We start from the raw sequence: 22302 nt of genomic DNA on the forward strand, positions 1-22302 counted from the left end.
ATTTATACGGTTTATATTAAACGTGAAAAATACAAGCAGATGTCAGTTTTGTACCGTTGTTTTAATAGTTAACGTTACTGATAGAGTGCTGCTGCCCTCTACTGGTTATATCATAACAGTGACGAACAGGGTTCGTTCTTTATTTAAGCGACATATCTATTGAGTTAAATCAGTGTCAACAGAAGCATACATACCATTCTTCTAAAATACACGTGTAGAGCAAAAGGAACAGTACAATAAATACATTGATAGTAAAGAACACTAGGCACATATACAGCACAGGAGGAAAGTATGAGGCCTGAAAATATATTATGTAGGGTTCAAATTTCTGAGAACAAGAAGTTTGGGTTGCACCAGTTTTGCTTAAGTTCCTTCTTAATTTTGTGTGTAAAGTATCCTAAAAGTGTAAAGTCTCCGTTGATACAACTAATTAGTTACTAATTAGTTTCAAACTGTCTATTTACTAAATCTGATGGTACCACAAATCCGTATGTTGGGTCTTAACTAGTAACCTAGTTACAAATTACACATGCGCAGATCATGGCAGTCAACACGTAGCCATGGAAACGCAGTTCTGAAACACCAACATATAAACGGCACTTACAGCATGTCTAATTGGATAATATATGGGATAATATATAGCATATAGTATATATAGTATATTGATCATTATATTATATATACACTGCTATTGGATAACTTTATGCCACTCCTGGTGCAAAAAGTCAGTTCAGCTTGATTTGACGGTTTGTGATCATCCATCTTCCTCTTGTTTATTTTCAATTTGGTAAAATCAAAGAAACTCATCATTTTTAAGTGGTCTCTGCTTATATATATTGTATTCCAACATTCTCTTTTTTTACAGTCTCATATTTTTTATGTTTTTATATTTTATACATATTCCAATATAAATATAAATTAGATACTAGCTACCATATATAGAATAGTTTGTGTGGTGCAACATGTTCTGATTTAGTAATGCATAAATATGAGTTTAATAAACACATATGCTACAACTAGCCTGTGTTTGAACTATACGCACAACTGGCCACTGGTCCCTCAACACCACCTCTAAGAGCAGCTGCTCAACCCTTCCAACCTGCGCAGACTGAGGACAGCAAGTCTCCACCCTCCAATCTCAATCTTTATACCAAGTACTACAGACCCTACCCCAGCCTTGTGTTTTTATTTTTGTTGTTGTTTATGCCTTATTTGTGACTTGTGAAATATCAATATCACGATATCCAATAGAATTATCACACACCACATTGTTTGCCCATATTCACTAATAACACTAATAGTAAGAATCTGAGACACTTTGACAAAAACTAAATTTTGATGGCCAAACATCTGTTTCAGAATATTGCCAAAACATCAGGCTGGTCTTGCAGTAGTCAGTACAGGTCAAATATGCTTCAAGGAGGGACAAACGGTGAAGTAGTGTGAAAGTCATGGGTGGCCAAGGCTCATTGATTTTCATGGAGGCCCCACCTCTCAACTTACAGTACTTAATAGAGCTGCTGCTGTTAATGTCTTGGTGCCCTATAGGACAGGACATCTTCAGAAGTTTTGGAGGTCTGGAGTCCATTCTTTGACAGGTCAGAGCTATTTCATCAAAACAACAGGGATCTACAAAATATTAGGAAGGTAGCTTTAATGTTATGACTGATTGGTGTATATATCTTTGATGTCACACAAAAATGTGACAGCAAAAATCACTTTTTGAAAAATGACCAATACTCCAAATAGTCTTGGAATACAATATTTCTACATCAACATCAATTGAAAGTTCCTCCTTAACATATAGTACTGTAGAATTTTTGTTTTTGAACCAAACTATTTGTCTTGGAGCCTAAAAAAAATAAAAGGGCCTTAAAGTTTAAACAGTCCAACAATACACTTATAAGCTTATATGCATTTATGACATTGGAGACTTATACACTACACTGTTCTTCTAAAATAAGATTTGGGCCACTTTCTGGACCACACTTTGCAAATCCCTGATCCAAACTTTTACATACAGTTGACATATTTCCACATTTTTAGTACTTCCTAAGTAATTAGGGTCCCTAAGTAGTGTTTTCACCACCCAAAACTATGGAATGTTATATAAAAAGGTTTAAACTGAATTAATACCTCATTAGTTGTGTTAATAAATACCAATGTAAACCAATGGATTACACAGTATGTTTATTGCACTGCATCTATTTTCATAATTAGTCATCAGTGACATCTTAATAAGATTTTCTACTAATATCATGATTAGCATAAACAAAATTACTTACAGGAACTCCTGATGGATCAACAGCTTATAGCTAGGAATGCCAATCCACTGTTCCGATGGACAATCCCTATTTTTCCTGGAAAATTTAGAGGGGACTTTCCAAATTACCCTGTCAGTGGGGATTCTCCTTTGATATTTTATGTTCTCGATAGTCCACACGCAGCTGCACCGCGTTTTGTCTGTAGATCCCCTGTAAACTAAACTCTGTGCTGTGGTCAGAACTTTCTAAAAATGACAGTAGTAGATAATTATGAGGTTGTGGGGTTTCCTGTGTGTTCCTTCCCGTTCCTAGTGAGGATTAGTGCAGGAATAGCTAGATTTAACGCTGTAATCGAACCAAAAGCAGAGCAATTACAGTTCATCTCATCTGAACATAGGGCCCCTAGTCTCCAACTTCATTTACATTATAAATGCTCACAACACTTTTCACTCTGTTTCTCAACTATTCATCCACAACTATTCATCCACAACATAACAAAATATAAATTTGTCAAAACATAGAAAATTGCTCTATTTAGTATCTGAAATTATTCAACTATTATTAAACAATAATATTTTCCAAAGAACTACTCAGTCAATTGTACAAAACATACAATCATAATATGGACAGTATTGGAAATCCATACTGTATCCATTTATATTGACCATTAAAAAGGACCATCCAGATTGTTAACAGAAACAAGCGCAAAAGCCAGGCTCTGTTATGGTACAGGGCTGTGTTTTGTGATTGCAGCATTAAACCACATTATAGCAACATATGCTAAATTCAAATTAACATACTTTCCAGAAATATCCATGTAGAATGAGATGCACACACATTGTTTTTTTACAGAACGCTGTGTATAGAAAAGCATTGCTAATACAATAGGATGCTGTGAAGCAGCTGCACATGAGCCTCAGGTCACCATGTCCAATGCAAGCATGGGCTAGAGGCCTGTAAATCCCCCAGAGCTGGGATATTGAGCAGTGAAGAGGAATTCTCTGGAGTGATAGTACTCCCTCCAATACCTTTTGAATGAGGTAGAGTAGTGTTTGTGATCCTAAACTAATCTCCAAATACCAGTATTTGACTTCACTAGTAAAACTGGGGATAAAATCTAATTCTTACAGCAATGTTTCAAAATCTTGTGCAAAACCTTCCTCCAGAGAGTATGAACAACTACTATGTTAAAGGGTAGGGGGCAACATCCTTGTTTACTTTTAATTTTGGAAGAAAAATAAGTGAATAAGTGGATGGTTACAGACTTTTAGACATAGGGTGTAAATGTTGATGCCAACTTTGTTTGTTTCTACTGAAACACAAGTCAGCTAAGCTTCTGTAAGCAGTATCCTCACTGTGTTTCCATTAAATTACTCTCACTGACAAAAAAGAATAACGATTACAGATTACAACTCAGGGTCTTGCCAAAGGTGTAGAGGGCATACAAGTTTTCTGTGGAGTGAAAAGTCCCCCAGCTGCTGGTGTGATGATCTGGGGAGCCATTGCATATAACGGTTGGTCACCCTCAGTAGTTATTTGAAGGACAGTAACAGCTTAGCAATATGTGCAGGAAATCCTCTGTTCCTCTGTTGCTTCCAACAGGCATTTTCAGTAGGATAATGCTCACCCACACAAAGTAAGGGTTTTCTAGGAATGTCTCCACCAGATTGCAACACACCCTTGGCCTGCATCTTTTCCACATTAATTGACAATCAAGCATTTATGGAATCTGCTGGGATGCCATCTTCTATAACTTAGGGTTATGCAGGATCTACTGGCCTAGCTACAGCATCTGTGAGCAAATGTCCTGCAGGAAACCATATAGAAGTTGAATGCCCCCATACCCAATTGTATTTCATTTTAAATCCAACACAGGTGGCCAAACAAGGTACACTTCACACCATGAACACACACCACAAACTTCACACTCAAACACACACCAAAAACTCCACACCACACAGCACACTCCTTCCACTCACACACATACTGCATACACTCACATCACACCCGTGCCACACAGACTGACCATTGAAGAACAGAACAAGGATTTTTTTTCCTGCTGTACACATGTTAGTATGTTAGACAACAATGGCATTTTGATGCATTAGGCAATTTGATAGTTGGGTTGGCGTATTAAACTCAAACACCTTTATTGTTTGATATCAGATTGCAGTGGTTTCTTGTTGTCCTACAGGCTATGCTCAATTCAGGTGATAATAGTGTCTCATTTCACACTACAATGCTTTAAATTGAAGCACCTGAAACTCAGATAAGCAGAGTTTGACACCACACTCAACCAGTCTGAAAACTACAGACCTAGATGGTCCGAGGCACATATCACATCAGCTGGGTTGTCAGAGGTAATATGTAGAAGTGTTACTATGTAATAGATACAATAATGAGCCTCATCATTTTTCTGGCATGCCACATTCAATGTCGTAAATAGGACAGCCCTGTAGTAAAACCTTATTAGCTATAAGATTAATGGATAGGGGATGTTTTATGTAATGTAGTGTCGACTAAGTGACATGGTTAGCCCACACTCTAGGATGGCAACTGTTTGGTTCACTTTTTTGTGAACACAGTAGTGTAATGGATATTAATGGCTTTCAAAGTTGCTTGACAGAGTGGTATTACTTGGGTCAAGAGCAATGTGTTGAGAGCTTCATGAAATGTGTTTCCATGGCCGAGTAGCTCCATCCAAGCCTTTAAGTAGCTCCATCACCCAACGCAAGGCAGATGAGCGGATACTTTTGGCAATGTAATGTATATACAGTACTTTCTAAGGTTTTTCAACTTATTATAGATAAGCAAATTCTTTACTATATTTATGGGTTCTAAGTGTTGGATCCCTAAAAAGGGCTAGCTACACCTATGGAAAAAGACCAGGCTTAAAATAATGCGAGGACCCAAGTTAATGTTCCTACTAAGACTTTAATTACCTTTTTAATTTAATTATTGCTCCCAGAAATTCAAATAATTTTCCAGATTTCATATTAGATAAACAAATAATTCTTTAAATGTAACATTTCTGTGTGTGTTTTGATTTGGGTTCTCTTTATTTAGTTTTAGGAATTTTATGATCTGATCGCTTTTAGTTAAATTACAGAAATGGCAACAATTTTTAATTGTTTTGAAATTTCTAACTTCATCCCATTAGGAAGGTGATGGCTAGCACACGCTTCCTTTGACATAGAGGAAAGTGGAGCGACCCAGCTCTGATATATCAGCCTGTGTGGACCAACTCACCTTTGGAGTGATGTGGGTGAGAGCAAGGCCAATTGTGCTCTCTCAGACTTTGGCTGCTGATGGCAAGCAGCATTCATTAAATCATAGTGGCAACACCTTATTTCACTGGGCCTCTCTGGGGTTCAAACATTTTATACTCCCACTGTATGGTGAATACAATATTAACTGTACACTCATCTCAACTTGAAATCAGTCACTTGATGTGAACAAGCATGAGCAGATCTCTCTCCTTCAAACACTTCTGTCAGAGATGCTTAACATATACATGTAAGCTTTATTTTAAATTACATATTACAGTTTGTATTTACATTTCAACATATATAATGCAATGCAGATAAACAATCTTAATCAAAGACTTTAATAAATATAATATGATAGTAGAAATTAAACAAGCAAAGATTGTACAAAGAATGACTAAGACTTTAAACCTAGTTTTCTTATAGAAGTTGTGTGTTTTAGGTTCAGGTGTGTTTGGGAACTGGTTTGAGAAGGACCAAGAAACCCTCACTGTGTCTTAATATCACCTGCTTTTTTGTGACGGCTGCTAGTTCTAACCACACTGCTTAATGCTCTGAGGTCAGGCTGGGAATTTATAAAAGACAGGCTCATGTAAATGTCTGGACACCTGTGGCCACATTACAATTTCTAGGTTTGATTAATTAAAATGTAGTAAACACCCTCAGTAGCTAATCAAAGTTAAAAACATTTTTTACGCACAAAGCAAAGAAATTATATATGTTTCCACATTGGAGACTGTTATTAAGAACTGGCTTTTCATGGGAACTGTGGAAGTCAACAGAAGATCTGGAAGCCCTAGAAAACTGTTCATATGCTGGTAAGACAGGCAAATCCAAGCCTCAAAGAACCTGTATGAAAGTTCAGTTGAGTCAAGAGAGCGGTAAGCACCCATTCTCTGTGCAGCACTGCTTAAACAAATAATCGTCACAGAAAAGAACACATGAAAACTTCATGAAAAACACCTTGCCCAATGGCTGGCTACAAAAAAGTGACAAAGAAGGTTTGACAAAGTGAGTGTTACTAAATGTAAAGTGCCCAAAACTTTGCACAGGTTACATTGATGTTTTATATTTAAATATTGTGATTTATGTTTGATTAACAACAGAGGCTGTGTTTAGTACTTTTTTAAAGTTAAAAATCATAATGTTTTAAATTGGGGCTCAGACCCTTTCATAAGCATGCTGATCTAAGATCAGAAAACTCCTCTCCTTGTGAAGATTGTAAAGCTTTCAATATATTGCATAATACGTGTTTAAAGGAACACATATTGACAATGAAAAAATAATAATTTCCACAATGTCTACCTGAACCTAAACAGTTAGTCAACCAAGACTGTGCACTATATATGGACAAAAGTATTGGGATGCTGAGCTAGCTAAATTTCTCCAGAACACGTGAGCACTGGGCTTCAGTTAAGGTTAGCTTACCTTAGCTAGGTAGCTTATCACAACCAATAATACGGATAGGCATTTTAAGTAATTTCAAAAGTACTCTTCTTAGTGGTCTGTGTGCACCTGGGTTATCAAGGCAGCAAGAATTTGAGATGGCTAACACTGCCATGCTACAACATGCTAATGTGAACTGCCATCAGTTACAATTTCACCTCTAATATTACAGAAATATACAACTAAAACTGTAAGTCTGGCTCCATATGAACTCAATTTAGCTAAGAATGTGCCTATATGTTGCCACTGCAAAGTTATTGAACTCATCTTATGCTTGGTCTTGTAGGTTTAGTGTCCTCAACCTTTTGTTCATCTTTACATACTGACTGCACTGGGACGATGGGTAAATTGTGTAAATTAAACATTGTTCTGTTTTCTCAGCATACAGCTGTTCATATGCTCACCTACCTCTGTAATTTGACTAAATTCTAAGTCATAAACTGTAAAAACCTCAACAGCAATTTCAGAGGAAAGGAAAAAGTGCCATAAATGTAAATATAAATGTATTCCATTCCTACTAAAAATCCACCCATCTTGTCCAAAAATATGATCCTAGATCAGCCCTGCTACACTCAGAAGCGTTGTCAACATTGGCTCATATCTTCTTTAGCCTTGGGGTCAATGCAACTGGAGATACAAATCACGACTGAGCTTTGCAGGTGTGGACGTCCACCTCTTCATGGCAGTCTCTGCAGTGGACGGCACAGCACCAGTGAAACTTGCACTCGCACTTGGTGGTGCGGCTCACGCGGGACGTGTCGTAGCCTCGGCCGCAGCACATGACCTCACAGCTGTCAGCTCCGTGTGATGTCCGGTTGCACACACGCCCGCCAGTGCCCACTGATCCTTCAACAGAAGAGATGGACAGATTGAGTACAAAACATTTCATTCATTTTTTGAGAGATGAAAGAGAGAAACTGTAGTTTCTACTGTAATATATAAGCTCCAAATATGATCCCTTTTAGCACTGTATAAATTGCCGAAAGTTAACTCAAAAGATAACACCTCACAACTTATACAGGTGTGGGCATTCCCAAGCTGTCCTTTGAAGTAACACTTCACAATCAGTTTATTTACTGCTAGCCCATGACTAACTTTTGGTTTATCCATGTAAATTAGAGCTCAGGCCCAAAATATCCATCCTGACCTGGCCGAGTCTGTGCGCATTCTGCCGATTTAATCCCAACATTTTTTTAGTGATTAGAGTGTTAAAACTGAGCTTTTAAAATACTTTTTCAGGGCAGTTTAAATGAGCGAAATCTGTTAAAATAATGTTAATTAATAATGCAACAATGAAGAAGACCTATTATATAAGAAAAGGAAGATTAAAACACAAACAACGCGAACAATGATCCTCAGGCCTAAACATCAGTAAATTAGGATACAAGAATGATGCCTGAATGACTTTCCTCTAATCTAATATAATTTAACATGGTTTATTTTTTTTTTTTATTAAGCTTATAGTCTAAGTGCAAAAACACAAAAAAAACTGTAATAGGTCTATGCACTGCACTGCACAGCACTGCAAGTCAAGTGCGTAATACGGACAAGCGGAGTGTGCACTGCGCACTTGTGCAACATTTTTAAAACACAGTTTAATTTGTTACTTTGCTATGTTGTGATTATCACTCCATAATGTAAAATAAAAATAGCATTAAAAAACGGACTATTTTTTAGCCCGAGGAAAATGGTGGGAAATCCCAGGCAGAGAATCTAGGTGTTTGTGTAATAATCCATTCGAACCTGCCATTGTTCAACCTCCTTTACAAGATAACAAGTCACAACTTAAAGAGGTTGCATACTGCTATCCCATCACTTTTGACACAACAGTGTGAATGTATAATATAGTATGCCGTCTACTTTTATAGTTTAGAGTTAAGAGCATATCATACTAAAGGCGTTTGTGTCCAACACACAGTCACCACACTTTATAAAATAAGCTAATACAGTGTCTGTAAAGGACAATTACTCATCTGCAATTACTGCAGTGTGCAGCAGCCATGGGCTAACCTGTCTGTATTAGCTGTCTGGCAGACGTCTGCCGGTCCCCATGCCGAGCTGTCCAGAAGAAGCAGCAGGGCTGTCTGCAGCGGGTAAGGGGATGACCGCTTGGTCCTTCATGAGATGAGGGACTGATGATAGGAGCTATCAGCCGCTGCCGTGAGTCTTCATCGCGTGCTCATTTCAACAGCTCTAATCTAGACAACCCCACCCGGCTAGGAGGCTGGCGCGGCGCTGATCGGCCGCTGATATCGAAATTGTTAAAGACCTTGTATCAACCCCGGCCTTCATGCGCCACCCTGGGAAAATTCCCTCCTTTCGGCTTTGAGCGCAAGAGCCCTCAGCCCGACGGCTAGCGCTGTGCAAACAATCACGACCCACTGACTGACGCTGCCCTTTTCAGACACACAAGAAGGGATTCATGTCGGCCTTCTTGCCTAACCCAGCGGAGCCATCAGATTTATAGCCATAATTGTTGAATCATGAATGGATTCATGTTCTGCAGGTGAAGCCATGCCTCTACCCCTACCCCCACTCTTCACCTCTCCAACACTCAAATCTAGTTAAAAGGAGCTCCAGCGTTCTGCTGGTAGCCTCACCGGCCCTGATAGAGTATGTCACTGCTGGTGTGTCTTGCACGCAATAGTGAATTGTGAATAGGCCGGCATGTGTCTGGGCATGACCCAGGAGCCCTCCTAACCCCCCCCACCCCTTCATCAGTACTCCGGCAAGCTGGTATGCTGGGCCGATATTGGTTACATCATGGGCAGCCTCCACCTTCCACCTGAGGTGCGTCTGCTTATTGAATTAAGATGAAGGGAGTGCCAAGAGATGAGTTTAGCATGTGGGGAGTTTTAGCACGGTGGGAGCTGGTAATTGATTTCACACTTTCGGGGGAAGAGCTATAGCGTCTGCCCTCTTGGGACTGCCCTTAAACATACACCCTTTCGAAGCTTCTCTCAAGGCTTCTCACGCCTCATGCTGAGCTGTGCTTAGATCAGTGCTAATGCACTGTGTACCCTTTCTAACATTTGCTGACAAAAACATTCTTGCAAGCTGTTCGTCCTGCATACAGACCTTAATCGAGTTCGCATAACTGTGCATAAATACACTTAACACAAATAAATAACTGCGATGCAGAGCACAGCCGAGTTCTCTGTATACCAGTATATCATTCAGTCCTGCACATTATTTACACATGGTCAGCTATTATGGTGGGAAAACATAATTCACAGTTCATAAAAGTTAAAAACGCGGGCCTAAAGATCTTTCAGGGAGATCATGCATGCACCCTGTGGGAAGCTATGAGACATGACCTACCTCTCTAAATATTCCTGCCTGTTCGTGGGGCAGACAGCAGCGAGGTGTGCTGGCGAGGGCAGTAATTTATAGCGGTTGCGAGTGAGGATTGTGTTTCAGCTCCTGTGCTGTCTGCAGATCTGTGGTAATGTGCCTTAAACACACCGTCACCTGATAGCTGGGATCATCCACAGCAGCCTGACAGGCACCCCTACCCCTCCCATTCCCCCACATATAGGTACACCTGGTGTTATTCAGTACAAACACACACGCTCACACATACACACATAAACACACACACACAAGCACAAGCACAAAAAAGAAGGTAAAGACAGATAGAGATTGTCTACTCCCTTGAGGGAAGGGGGGGGATACCAAGCGACGGACAGCATTCAGGTTACAGATTGGGTTATGACTATTGTGAATGTAATAGCCTGCTAAATGGCTTCCATTCTCTGATTACATTCTCTCTGTGTTTAGGGGCAAGACTAATGCTTAACAGATTGTAAGGGGAGGTGCAGGTGGTGGAGAAACAAGCCGGGACTAACGGGGGCATGTGATACAGGCTGGGAATCTATGTTCTGCCTTTTCGGCCTTTGCCAGGCCTTCCTCTCTCCCTCGAAGAACTGAGAAAATTACACATAACATAACATGCTTAGCTGTATCTGTGCACTAGGGCTGTGTATCGGCAAGAGCATGATATGCATCACGTTACAAGTAATTAAATATATTGTGATATATATATATATATATATATATATATATATATATATATATATATATATATATATATATATATATATATATATCATGATACTGGAAAAAAAACAATATATTTTGTTTTTCTTAGTATAAATGTGATAGTATAAAAAAATTTTAGCCAATCAGAACAGTGGAGTATAAAACAAAAGTACAACACTGTAGTGTTGGTATTTGAACACAAAATGATCCACTGTCTGTGTTTTTTTTTTTTTATAAATACAGTATTGCAAAATGTAATATAAAATGTAAGATACTTCAATATATGAGTATTTTCTTACAGTATTACTTTCCATTGCCATGGATTAAGTCTCTGTGTATAAATCAGGCTGCTTTTAGTTTTTTTACACCATTTATTTTATATATGGACAAAAGTATTGAGACACCTGTTTTGCTTATTGTTTCTTCTGAAATTAAGTATATTATAAAACATTTAATCCTACTTTTGTTGGAATAATTGTCTTTGTTGTGCAGGGAAGGCTTTTTACTAGACCTTGCATTGCTGTAAAGCTCAGATTGACTGTGTTTAGTGAAGAGAATAAGCTTTGTGAGGTCAGGATCTTGGATGAAGCCTGAGGGGCTTTATACTCCTCTACTAACCCATTCCTAGCATTATGCATGGTGCCAGTAGGTTCACGTGTTTCTGCTCCAGAAAGTCTTATTCTATTGGCCATGGATACTCTAGTGGCCGCCAAGCACTCTAGAGTAGGGACAGTTTGGGAACGCCCACACCTGTATAAGGTGTGAGGTGTTATCTTGTGAGTGAGGCTGGACAATGCCAAGGCCTGAAAGTGAGTGCCAGATGGAAAATCCACATTTGCAGAAGGCACTACACACATACCCCACAGGTCGGTGCATTATTCTTTAACCTCTATGGGACATGGCAAAAGTCATGGAACACAATAATATTTCCTGTCCTATGTGTACAAGTTTGTTTAAACTTGGGTTTGGCCTTAAGCTCATTGTTTTTTTATTTAAAAACATTTTACCCATGTTATTATATCCAATAATAGCATTTCCCTAACGAACATTACTTATACTGACATCACGGTTATGTAAGAGAACATCATTCATCTTTAGCTTATGCCTGTGTCCAAAACAACACACATTGGCTTCTATTGCTTTAGGTCACACTCACCAGAGTCGTGGTCCCCTATACAGTAGTCGGGCGAGTCCTCAAAGTAAACCAGGTCATTCTTGGTGGCCTTTTTGAACTTCCTGCTGGTGAAGCCTGTCCCGTAGCGGTTCATCACCACCTGGACGGCGCTGTTGTACTTCTTGTGCAGGTAGTCGCCTGTCTGCCTGAAGTCGCCCATGGCCAGCCAGCAGGTCCTCACATTGCACGAACCGCTCACCCCGTGGCATTTACATTCCAGGGTCATGAAACGCTTCACTGCCTGGATGATGAGCGAAAAGAAGTGAGGGGGAGGATTATTTGGACTTTGTAAGACCAATGTGAGCAGCTTACTTATGATGGCAGATTTTGTAACTGTGTTTTTCTCTCTGAAATCATGACCTTAGATCACTGTTTCTCTTGGCTGTTGCCTAATAGGACTGCGGTTCAAGCATGGTCGTGTTCAGTGTATGTGGAGGTACTTTGTTCCCAGCTCTAATAGAAGCTGCTTAAAGGCATTGTTGTGAGCTCTCCTTCAGGGGAGCTAGGGTTGAGCTCTAGATGTGCCACCTGTTATTAACAGTTGTGGGTTATAAAGAACAGAAAATATAGTATCTTTATGATGCTGAAAGCGACTTGTCATAAAAGCAATGGTAAAGGAGGTAATCGGCTCTAGGCCCTGTCCATATGTATCTGTTTTATGATTAACACATTTATTTTGAGATTAGTACAAATGTACATAATAGAAACATCAGGGCTATAGGCCCTGTCCACATGTATCTGACCAAAAAAACTTTTGTCATCACCCCATTTGTCATCTAAAATTTCTTCTGCACTGGATACAGATTGTAATAAACCAAAGATGTGTACACATGCATACCCAGATATAGATCATTGTACATATACATACTAACTAAATAAAACATGTATAGTAAATATAATATGCATAATGTTATTATAGTTATTATAATAATAATTAATATGATTACAATAATTAATACTAAATAATTATATTTAAAAAACAATAAATTGTATTATTAATACAAATTCTAAAATTAAATTCTAATATTAAATAAAAATAAGAGTATAACATTAATAATGTTGTATCTGAATATTTAAAAAATGCATAAAAATTGTATTATTATTAATAAAAATGTTCCCTGGTTACATGGTCACCTCACAGCAAGAAGGCCTGGGTTCGATTTCCGACTGGGGTAACTGGGTCTTTCTGTGTTTCTCCCTGTGCCTCCCACAGTTCAAAGATGGGCTGTGAACTGTAGGCATTTTTGAATGTGAGTGCCTGTGAGTGTGTCTGTCGGTTAGCCTTGCAATAGACTGGCGGCATGTCCAGGATGTATCCTGCCTTCAACCCGATGACTGCCAGGAGTGGCTCCAGTTCCCTCACGACCCGGAATGGATTAAGGACGTTGGATGATGAATAAGAGTTGCAGAGGAGTTCATGAACATGGGGAATTGCAGTAAACTGGGGTTTGTGGATAGAGAGGTGAATGAATGCCAGTGTTTTATGGCACTCTTGTGTCTATGTTACCTTCTGTAGTTTAGTAAGGCTGTTTATATTCAGACAGTTGCTAGCTACATTCTGATCATCTGCTAAGATTAAAGTTGCTAAAGAAAAGTTAATGAAAAACCTTTATTCAATTATCTTATTCAGATTTTGTACTGAGTGTAAAGTGACAAAATTAACAGGGGATAAAATTTTATATTTAATGCTCTGTTTAGATTAAGAATCCATCATTTTAATACTTGCCTAGTACACTAATTAGGGGTCAGTGTATAATTTGGTATTAAACTTCTATGTTTATTAAAATTTCTCTATTTTGCTGGTCTTTTATGAGTCTTTGGATACTAATCAAACTCTCACTATGTACGTCAATTAATGAAACAAACAAAACATACCTTTCTTCCCGCACGATTGTTATGTAGGTTCATGATTGCACGTGCGTCCCTCTCTTTTCGATCTTTGGCATCGACGAATGCCTGGGTGAACTTGATGGCGTGGTCCACATGGTCACTGCAGCCACCCCAGTCGAAGGACCCTTTGTTGTCTCGAGACGAGCCCTTCTTTCCTGGGTCACAAGCACAGGTGTCCAGCTCTCCCTGACTGCAGGCCCTGGTCAGGGTGTGAACCATGCCCGCGGAGGAAATGGCGTACACGAAAGCGGCCTCACGACTGCCTGAGCAGAAAGCAGAGGGAGGATGCCATTAGAGATCATTTCAATAAACTACATTGGAAAAATTCTAAATAATCTTAATCTTAACCAAAATTAATCCAGCAACTGTGATTGGCGGCTAAATAGGTTTTCTTTAGTTGTAGGTGCCTCCTAGATTACTTGCTTGTTTAGTTTAGTATTTGGTCATTACCAGTAATGTAATTTTTTTTATTTAATTCAAATATACATACTTTTGAAAAAATTAACAGACATAATTAAGGTTTCAAAATACTACTACTGTCTTTCTCTTTTATTAAACAACACACTGTAGTTAATTTCACTGAAAAACAGTGTGCTATACTTTTTAGAGTTCTTCATTTTCAGACCTGGAGGGCTGGTGTTCCGCATACTTAGATAATCCCCTGCTCAAAAACACCTGATTCAATTTATCAGTTGATTGTCAGGTTTAGTAGAAGCAAGAAAATCACTTATCCTCAGGGCTGGAACTAAAGAATCATGTCACACAGCTTCATAAACCACACTGTAGGTATATTTGAGACTAACCCAGAAACCATTCTTATGTGAAGTAATCTACAACTAAGCATAATATATAGTGTTTTAAGAATGTGGTTAATTAGAGATTGATCTCAGTCCTTTGGATTGATTGTCTTTCAGCACAATTGACTGATCACCAATACTGATTAAGGGTGGGATTGGATATCACATTAACCCTGATAACTTGGTTATGCATCATCATGTTTGGCTTCTGAAATGTTCCATCATTGTTTGTTTTATTTGTTAGATGAAATTCTTGGAATCATTTTGGAGTTAACCACATTTAAAATACTGATAAACTCACTCAAGCTTGAGGTGAGGGAACATGAGCTGAGAGCATCTGGAAACTGCTCTATTGAGCTCAGACTGAAAAGATGTCTTTATCTAGTGCTATTTACTGTCGCTGTACTTTTGGTGGGGGTTAAATGTGCACTGTTTGCTGTTTTATGGGGGTTAGTGGTGTTTGTTATCTCTGCTGTTTTCTGATACTCACTGTACTGGGTTGAGTGATGTACCCTAGGTACTCTTAAAAAATCAACAAGCTAATTAGCTTTTTTGTTGAAGGGTGGGACCTAGGGTATAAACCTCCACTGTGTTAAGCCAAACAAGAATTACCATTCATAATTTAGTCAGTGGCTGGTCTTCTCATTAATAGTGCCTCTGATACAGCACAGAGAGTATAACACTGGTGTTCTGCAGTCATGTGCAAGTTAGATAGGTTTATCTACTACTTAAACAGGGAACTGCAGCATCTTATGAGAAGGAGCCTCACGCAGAGCTGCTGTAACTCTGATTGGTTCTTAGGGTCAATTAAGTTGAAGACATATGTCTATCAATCTGTTGTTCATTGCATATTTTTAGCCAATCAGTTTCTCCATCTCTACAGTTAACTCTATTTATTTTGCTTCTCAGCTACATTAGCCTCATAGATATACCGAAAAACAGACACCAAACAGATTGACTACATTTAAGATAAGAACATTTTCTATTAAAACAGATTCTTGACCAAATCATCACTTTAATGTTATTACACAAATATGTATATACCCAGGAAAACAAGGTTACACAAGTTCAGATATGACTCAGAACTTACCAAGACTCAAGTTCATAACGTACTTCAAGTGTAACATGGAAAACCTCCAGCATCGTCTATCACCCACTTCTCCTCTCCAAGCCAAGTTCTGGTGTCTGATAAGAGCATGCTCTGTACTTGATCTTAGCCAAAAGTCAGAGAAGCTTGAGAGCGCCGTTTGATGCCTCAGAAAGCACTGTGATGTGCCCTCTTTATCAGTTTGTCTTAAAAAAAAACAATGCTGTGATGTTGAGTGTATTCTTTTTTGTGTTTAAGGATCAAAGACTCTCTAAGTCTAAGAGATAAGAATGTGGTTCTCGTAAAGCATGTGTATAAGTGAGAGTGTTTCTGTGTGAGCGTGTGATGGTGGGCGGGAGGGGTGGGAGGGAAATTCAGAAAGCATAAGAGACATAAGTAACATTAATTTTTCGTGAGTGCATGAGAAGCAGGCAAGAATGTAAGCGCATGGCTCCGCGGAGCTGCAGCTCAACAGAGACAGGGGTTATGAGGTTTAGCATTTCATTTGGGAGCTTTGAGGGCCTAAGAGAGGATCCGTGCCACCAAATCCCTGCAATTGTTCTAAATTAGTGCACTGACATTGACAATAAGTAGATTCTCACAGTGCCACAGAGAAACCCTGCCAATCAGGGCCTCCCCGTAATGCCCTATGATGGGTCGGCAACCTTTCTGGGAGGTCTGAATACCAAGCAAGAAGATTAAAGTCAGAGATTTAACCTAACTTTTATGTGCGGACCAGCTAAGAGGCCTGGGAGACTGGCCTTGAGTTCCTGTGCGGATGTTCCCATTAATATGATTTTACACAGGATGAGAGAATAGAGAGAGAACCGCTTAAACCCATGCCATGTGTTGGACATTTCTGCCTGTTTGCAGAGATGAGCTGCACAGAAATTCTAGAAAGTTCATAGGCTCCACAATAGACCCGCGCAAGATTTATTACGCACTTTTGGATCCACATTTGAGAACCGTGTGTGTGTGTGTGTGTGTGTGTGTGTGTCTGGATCCACATTTCAGAAGAGTGCTGTGTGCGGAAGAAATGCAGTCAGTCGAACATGCTTTTCAGATTTATGTGCCTGGCGAACTACACTATCACGGTGTATGCATTATGTATACAGTATCAGCTATGGAATATTATTGCACTAACATACAGTATTCAAAACAATAGTTTAGTTTAGGTGAGCAAACAAAAGAAATTTTATCCACTGTATCAGGTGTTACTTGTCTGTAACAGGCCTATGAATAAGGAATTTTACTGTAGGCGCGAAAAGTCATGAGAATCCTCTGTATAATAGTTTTAACTCGAGGCAGTTTGGAGAGCTGAGCTCCATTGCTTTAACACACTCCTCGGAGCACAAGCTTTTAAAAAACAAAGGTGTAATGTTTTTCCCATTTGTTTTCTGACAAGCCTTACCCCACCCGCTTGAATATAGCTGACATACTGGTAAACACTATGAAACATTATCGTTGTTATGAGAGACTAAACCTCATCATCAACACCCCTACAACACTGGACAACTACATAAATTGGAGCTGAATTGATCAGTGTTTTTGCAAGACTGGATGCCACAGAGAACTTTTAAGGCAAATTTACTAGTGCATCATCAAGCAGGGCTTCTATAATATGATACTATATACTGCATCTTTTAACATCTTTCAAAACAAGAACCAATTTAAACACTGTCAAACTCAGTGAAACCACTTGTAACTGTCCGATAATTTCCCGTACAGAACTGTACTGTGGAAATAAGAAAGACATTTGCTATCTTTGCAGGCTCTGCTGTGTTCTGATACTTGCTACCCTGGGCTGATTGGTGGACTCTAAGTGTGTGTGTGTGTTCAGTACTATAGATGGTCAAATTCTGTTTCAATGCTGTACAATATGTTACTCTTGACTAACGTAGACAGTGGCAGCTGTGGCTCTTGGGCTTCAGAGTAGAAGGTCAACAGCTCTATGCCCTGGACTGACATAAGGTGGGGATATAAAGGAACAGCACTTTGTCATCTCTCATTCACATTCACAACATTCACAGCTTTGATGAAATTAATCCTCGGTTACATTCAACTACCCACTGCTAAGTAGTTGTTTAGCTAACATTTTTTTGGAAATATTTTAAATACTATACACTCAGTTTAGTATACACTTAAACTACACCACTAGACTCCTGATTCGCAATAACTAGAAGATTTATATGCTGACATGGAGGAACACGAGCTTGCTGCTGAAGTTGTTGTTTGTGCAGAAGCAAACAAAAAAGAAATTTAAAAAATATTGTTGTAGTGACTCCAGCTCCTGCAATAGTGCTAACATTATATAATAAAATAAAAAATATTTTTACGGTCCGTTTTCATTGGTTGCTGATGATTTTTTTTTTTTCAGACTTGAGTTGGTAAAAAGTTTACACTACATGATTCTGCCCCAAAATCGGTCAAAAAATTAAAGGTCATATGCGATTACATTTTTGAGGCTAAAAATCGAGTCTCAGCTCATCATACACTATAAAAAAATTAACTCCGACGGTCAGCTCTGACTAGTACAGACTCGTCACAACTGGAAATCGGGGATTAATTTAACCGGCTAAAAGTAATGTAGTGACTCCAGATTTAGTTGTCAGTTTGCAACTATTAGCCAATCCCAGTGCAGGAGAAGCGCTAAACCAACGCTTCTCGTTTAGTTTTCTATTATACGGCAGGTTTGTGCATGGAAATTAATGGCCAATCGCAACACGAGGGCGGGGTTTGATTGAAAATATGTGGGAATTTTTTTTTTTGCACGAACCTCTGAGCAGCAGCTTGCCGAAGACTGTGTGGTCTCTCTCGGCGGTGTTGCAGTTCCAGCGGTGGCTGCGGAACTGGTGCTGGCACTCGCTGATCCAGTCTTTAACTCCGGTTCCTACAGCCTGCATCACGCGGGGATGCTGGCGGCACAGCTGGCGCTGTTTGTTCACCAGCCCGGGGATGTTGTCGCACATCACTTGCGAGCCGAGGGTGCCCATGTACCTGCATGCGAGATGAAAGGAAGCGATGGGAATCTTTCACATCTCCAGTTTCCTAACACGAGCACAACCACACAGAGGCTTCAACTGAATGGAAGCACATAACCCATAACTTTTCTTTATAAAAAGTATATATCCTTTTCCTTTTTTAAATATATACAAATATATATATATATGTTGTAACATTATACAATACTACATAGGGACGGACAAACAACAACGGAAAATCCAGATTTATAATATATTTTAAAATGTTTTTTTTTTTATGAGAGGATAGGCTGGATTCTGGTCGCGTAATGCAGTGTATTAAATTTGTATTAATGTATATTTTATATCATACATTATAATATTACAACATACATACTTTACATATATACATATAGCTCTGGAAAAAAATAATAGACCACTTCAGTTTCTCTGATTTTGCTATTTATATGTTTCTATGTATGTTATATGCTATATATGTTCTATAGATATATAAACTACGGACAAAATTCCAAATTAAAATATTGGCATTTTATTTGCAGAAAATGAGAAACGGCTGAAATAACAAAATAGATGCAGAGCTTTCATACCTCAAATAATGCAAAGAAAACAAGTTCATATTTATGAAGTTTTAAGAGTTCAGAAATCAATATTTTGTGGAATAAACCTGGATTTAATCACAGTTTTCCTCCACCAGTCTTATACACTGCTTTTGGATAACTGGTTCACAAATTCAAGCAGTTCAACTTGGTTTGATGGCTTGTGATTATCCATCTTCCTTTTAATTATATTCCAGAGGTTTTTAATTTGGTAAACTCAAAGAAACTCATCATTACTTTTAAGATGATAGATTTAAGAGGATAGATGGATTCAGGTAATGTCAAGTGATTCAGATTAAAATCCCACTTAAATTTTTTTTTGTTTTATTTGTTAAAGCAAAACGTACTCTTTAATTGTCTTAAATACTAAAATGCAATTTCAGTCTATTTAAGATGTTCACTTCTCCTCATGTAGAGAAAATAGTAAAACCACATGCACTAGTTAGCATCATCAGTACTCTATTAATACATGTCCCACAACACCTGAATCCAGCCTTCTTCTATCCAGTTATCTAATTTAACTAGCCTTAACTTTAACCTTAACCGAGGTGAGCACATCATGCAGTACGTGCTCATCTCGGATCAGAGATACCCACCACCAGGACGAGTCGACCCTCGAGGTGAACCAGCAGGCTGCTACAGACAGATAAACACATATTCCACTCGGCAGAAAGTTCATATTACAAAGCCCCCGTTGGTTTCACTCATTCGCGCGTGTTTTTGATCGGTTAGAAAGGGAACGGATTCATATAGAGCTGATGTGGAGAGTCCCCGCCTGTCCCGCGACTCCTTTCTCCCGGGTCAGAAAGGCGCTGGAGGAGGAGGAGGAGGACGCGCGCTGTGATCAGACTGATCCGCTCACCGTAAGAGCATCGTGTGAGACAGAGAGAGAGGAGCGGAGAGGATCTGCTGTGTGAAGAAGCTGCGCTGATGGTCTCTCTCTCTCTCAGGGGGTGGGCGCAGCGCAGTCCTGCCTCAGGAATGAAGAGGAGAGAAATTAGCTGGCTGCGAGTATCTGTCCAGGCTTAACACCAGCCACGGGCTGGCTTATGTCCAAGCAGCCGCGCGGAGAATGTGCTCTAACGTGATACGAACGCCCATGTGACTTCAAAAAAATCAGGGGGTATATAATCCTATAGACTTATTTATGATAAAAGTTAAGATAAGAGACTTTTGAGTTTTTTTTCTTCTCTGAGCTCCTTCTGCAGTTAGGAAATGTGATCTCTCCTACTGGATCATCCCCATTTATTCATTGGTTTAAGTGTTTTGGCCAGTTGAACTGTTGGACAATGAAGATCAGTGAGGTTTGTGGCTGATCTAAAGCTTGATCTGAATTCTGGCCTTTTAGAGAAATGAAATTATAGCTAAAATGGTAAATTCTGGCCTTTAGAAGAAATGCAATTATTGATGAAATTCCAAGACAATTATAAAGAAATATCTCCATAACACAAGACTAACATAAGACTGAGCTGACCCCCCCACATCAATCTGATATACAGTACCAGTCAAAAGTTTGGACACACCTTCTCATTCAATGTTTTTCTATATTTATTTCTTTATTCTACGTTCTCAAGTGAAAATTAATATTGAATACATTAAAAAAAAAAACAATTAAAGAACACATATGGAATTATGTAGTAAACAAAAAAAATGTCCTCCACAATCCCCTACATAAACTAAGCTGAGATAGGTGATTTGGGATGAGCTGGAGCTTCACAGTGCAAATGAAAAGCAGCCAAATATTGTTCAGCACCTCTGGGAGCTCCTTTAAGACAGTGAGAAAATACCTATTCCATGTGACTCTACCTCATGAAGCCACTGAGATTAAAATACCAAGAGTGTGCAAATCTGTCCTCAAAGATAAATGTGGCCACTTAGAATAATCTACAGTATAAAACATTTTGCATCTGGATTGCTAAACACATTCTATTTACAAAACTATTACCCCTGCATTCCTGTATAGCTTTAATATCTACAATAATTAATTTAACAATGGGGAAAAAATCCCAAAAAGCTAGGAAACACGCTGAATGACAAAAGGTGTGTCCAAACTTTTGACTGGTACTATACATAAAATCCAGTGTACAATTTACTTACTTTCTAATGAACTATCTGCTATTTAACACTGTAGAAAGGTAATATACTGACAGTCAAAGTCAGAAAGAACATTTTGCACAGTACATGGCTGTGTAAGCTTGCAATAAAACAAGTTTAACAAGTTTTATACTGTTCTTTGTAATTGTCATATTTACTGTATTGAGGTTTTCCAATCTTGTGTAATTTAGTGTTGCATTAAAACATAACCCAAGATAAACCTTTAGTCCCTCAGTGGGGAAATTCAGTGTTACATCAGCAAAGGGATAATGGTAACACTTTACAGTAAGTGTACATTAATTAACCATACTTACAACAGAATATCTCATAACTAATTTTTAGCCGACATGAGTTAAGACATTATTATCTTAAAATATTTTGATTACATTTATTATTTACATTCTTAAGAATTAAATTTAGTAATGTTTATTAATGATCAATATTATTAAACTAAATTGTCAATTTACAATCAGTTGAGACACTACTTAACCATTTATCAATGTTTATTACTTTTGTTAATACTGTTATTTGCAACATTAACTGTAAAGTGTTACCGACTTAAAAAAGCACAAAAAAAGAACATTATAAACATTATACATGAATAATATTAAATGAAAATTCAAATTCAACTGAGCCTTGGAAATCAATGAGATAAAAAAAACAATT

The 22302-nt window shown here is 38.5% G+C and overlaps 1 protein-coding gene across 1 annotated transcript; it reads right to left on the bottom strand.

Moving 5' to 3' along the window:
• Positions 1–5767: 5767 nt before the first annotated feature.
• On the bottom strand, positions 5768–20753 carry wnt2 (wingless-type MMTV integration site family member 2). Its single transcript, XM_007255963.4, has 5 exons — positions 20139–20753; positions 18742–18962; positions 14067–14344; positions 12174–12432; positions 5768–7822 (listed from the first exon to the last, which is right to left on the bottom strand). The coding sequence occupies exons 1-5, from the start codon at positions 20219–20221 to the stop codon at positions 7617–7619; spliced, it is 1047 nt and encodes a 348-aa protein (XP_007256025.3). The 5' UTR covers positions 20222–20753; the 3' UTR covers positions 5768–7616.
• Positions 20754–22302: the final 1549 nt, after the last annotated feature.

This window comes from Astyanax mexicanus, chromosome 9 (assembly GCF_023375975.1).
Source record: "Astyanax mexicanus isolate ESR-SI-001 chromosome 9, AstMex3_surface, whole genome shotgun sequence".
Lineage (NCBI taxonomy): Eukaryota > Metazoa > Chordata > Actinopteri > Characiformes > Acestrorhamphidae > Astyanax > Astyanax mexicanus.

Coding starts and splice junctions, on each gene's coding strand:
- wnt2 (XM_007255963.4), bottom strand. CDS start 20,221: ATGAACTTTCTGCCGAGTGGAATATGTGTTTATCTGTCTGTAGCAGCC. Junction 18,963..20,138: donor AGGGTCGACTCGTCCTGGTG/GTGGGTATCTCT, acceptor TCTCGCATGCAG/GTACATGGGCACCCTCGGCT. Junction 12,433..14,066: donor ACAATCGTGCGGGAAGAAAG/GTATGTTTTGTT, acceptor CTCATCATCCAG/GCAGTGAAGCGTTTCATGAC.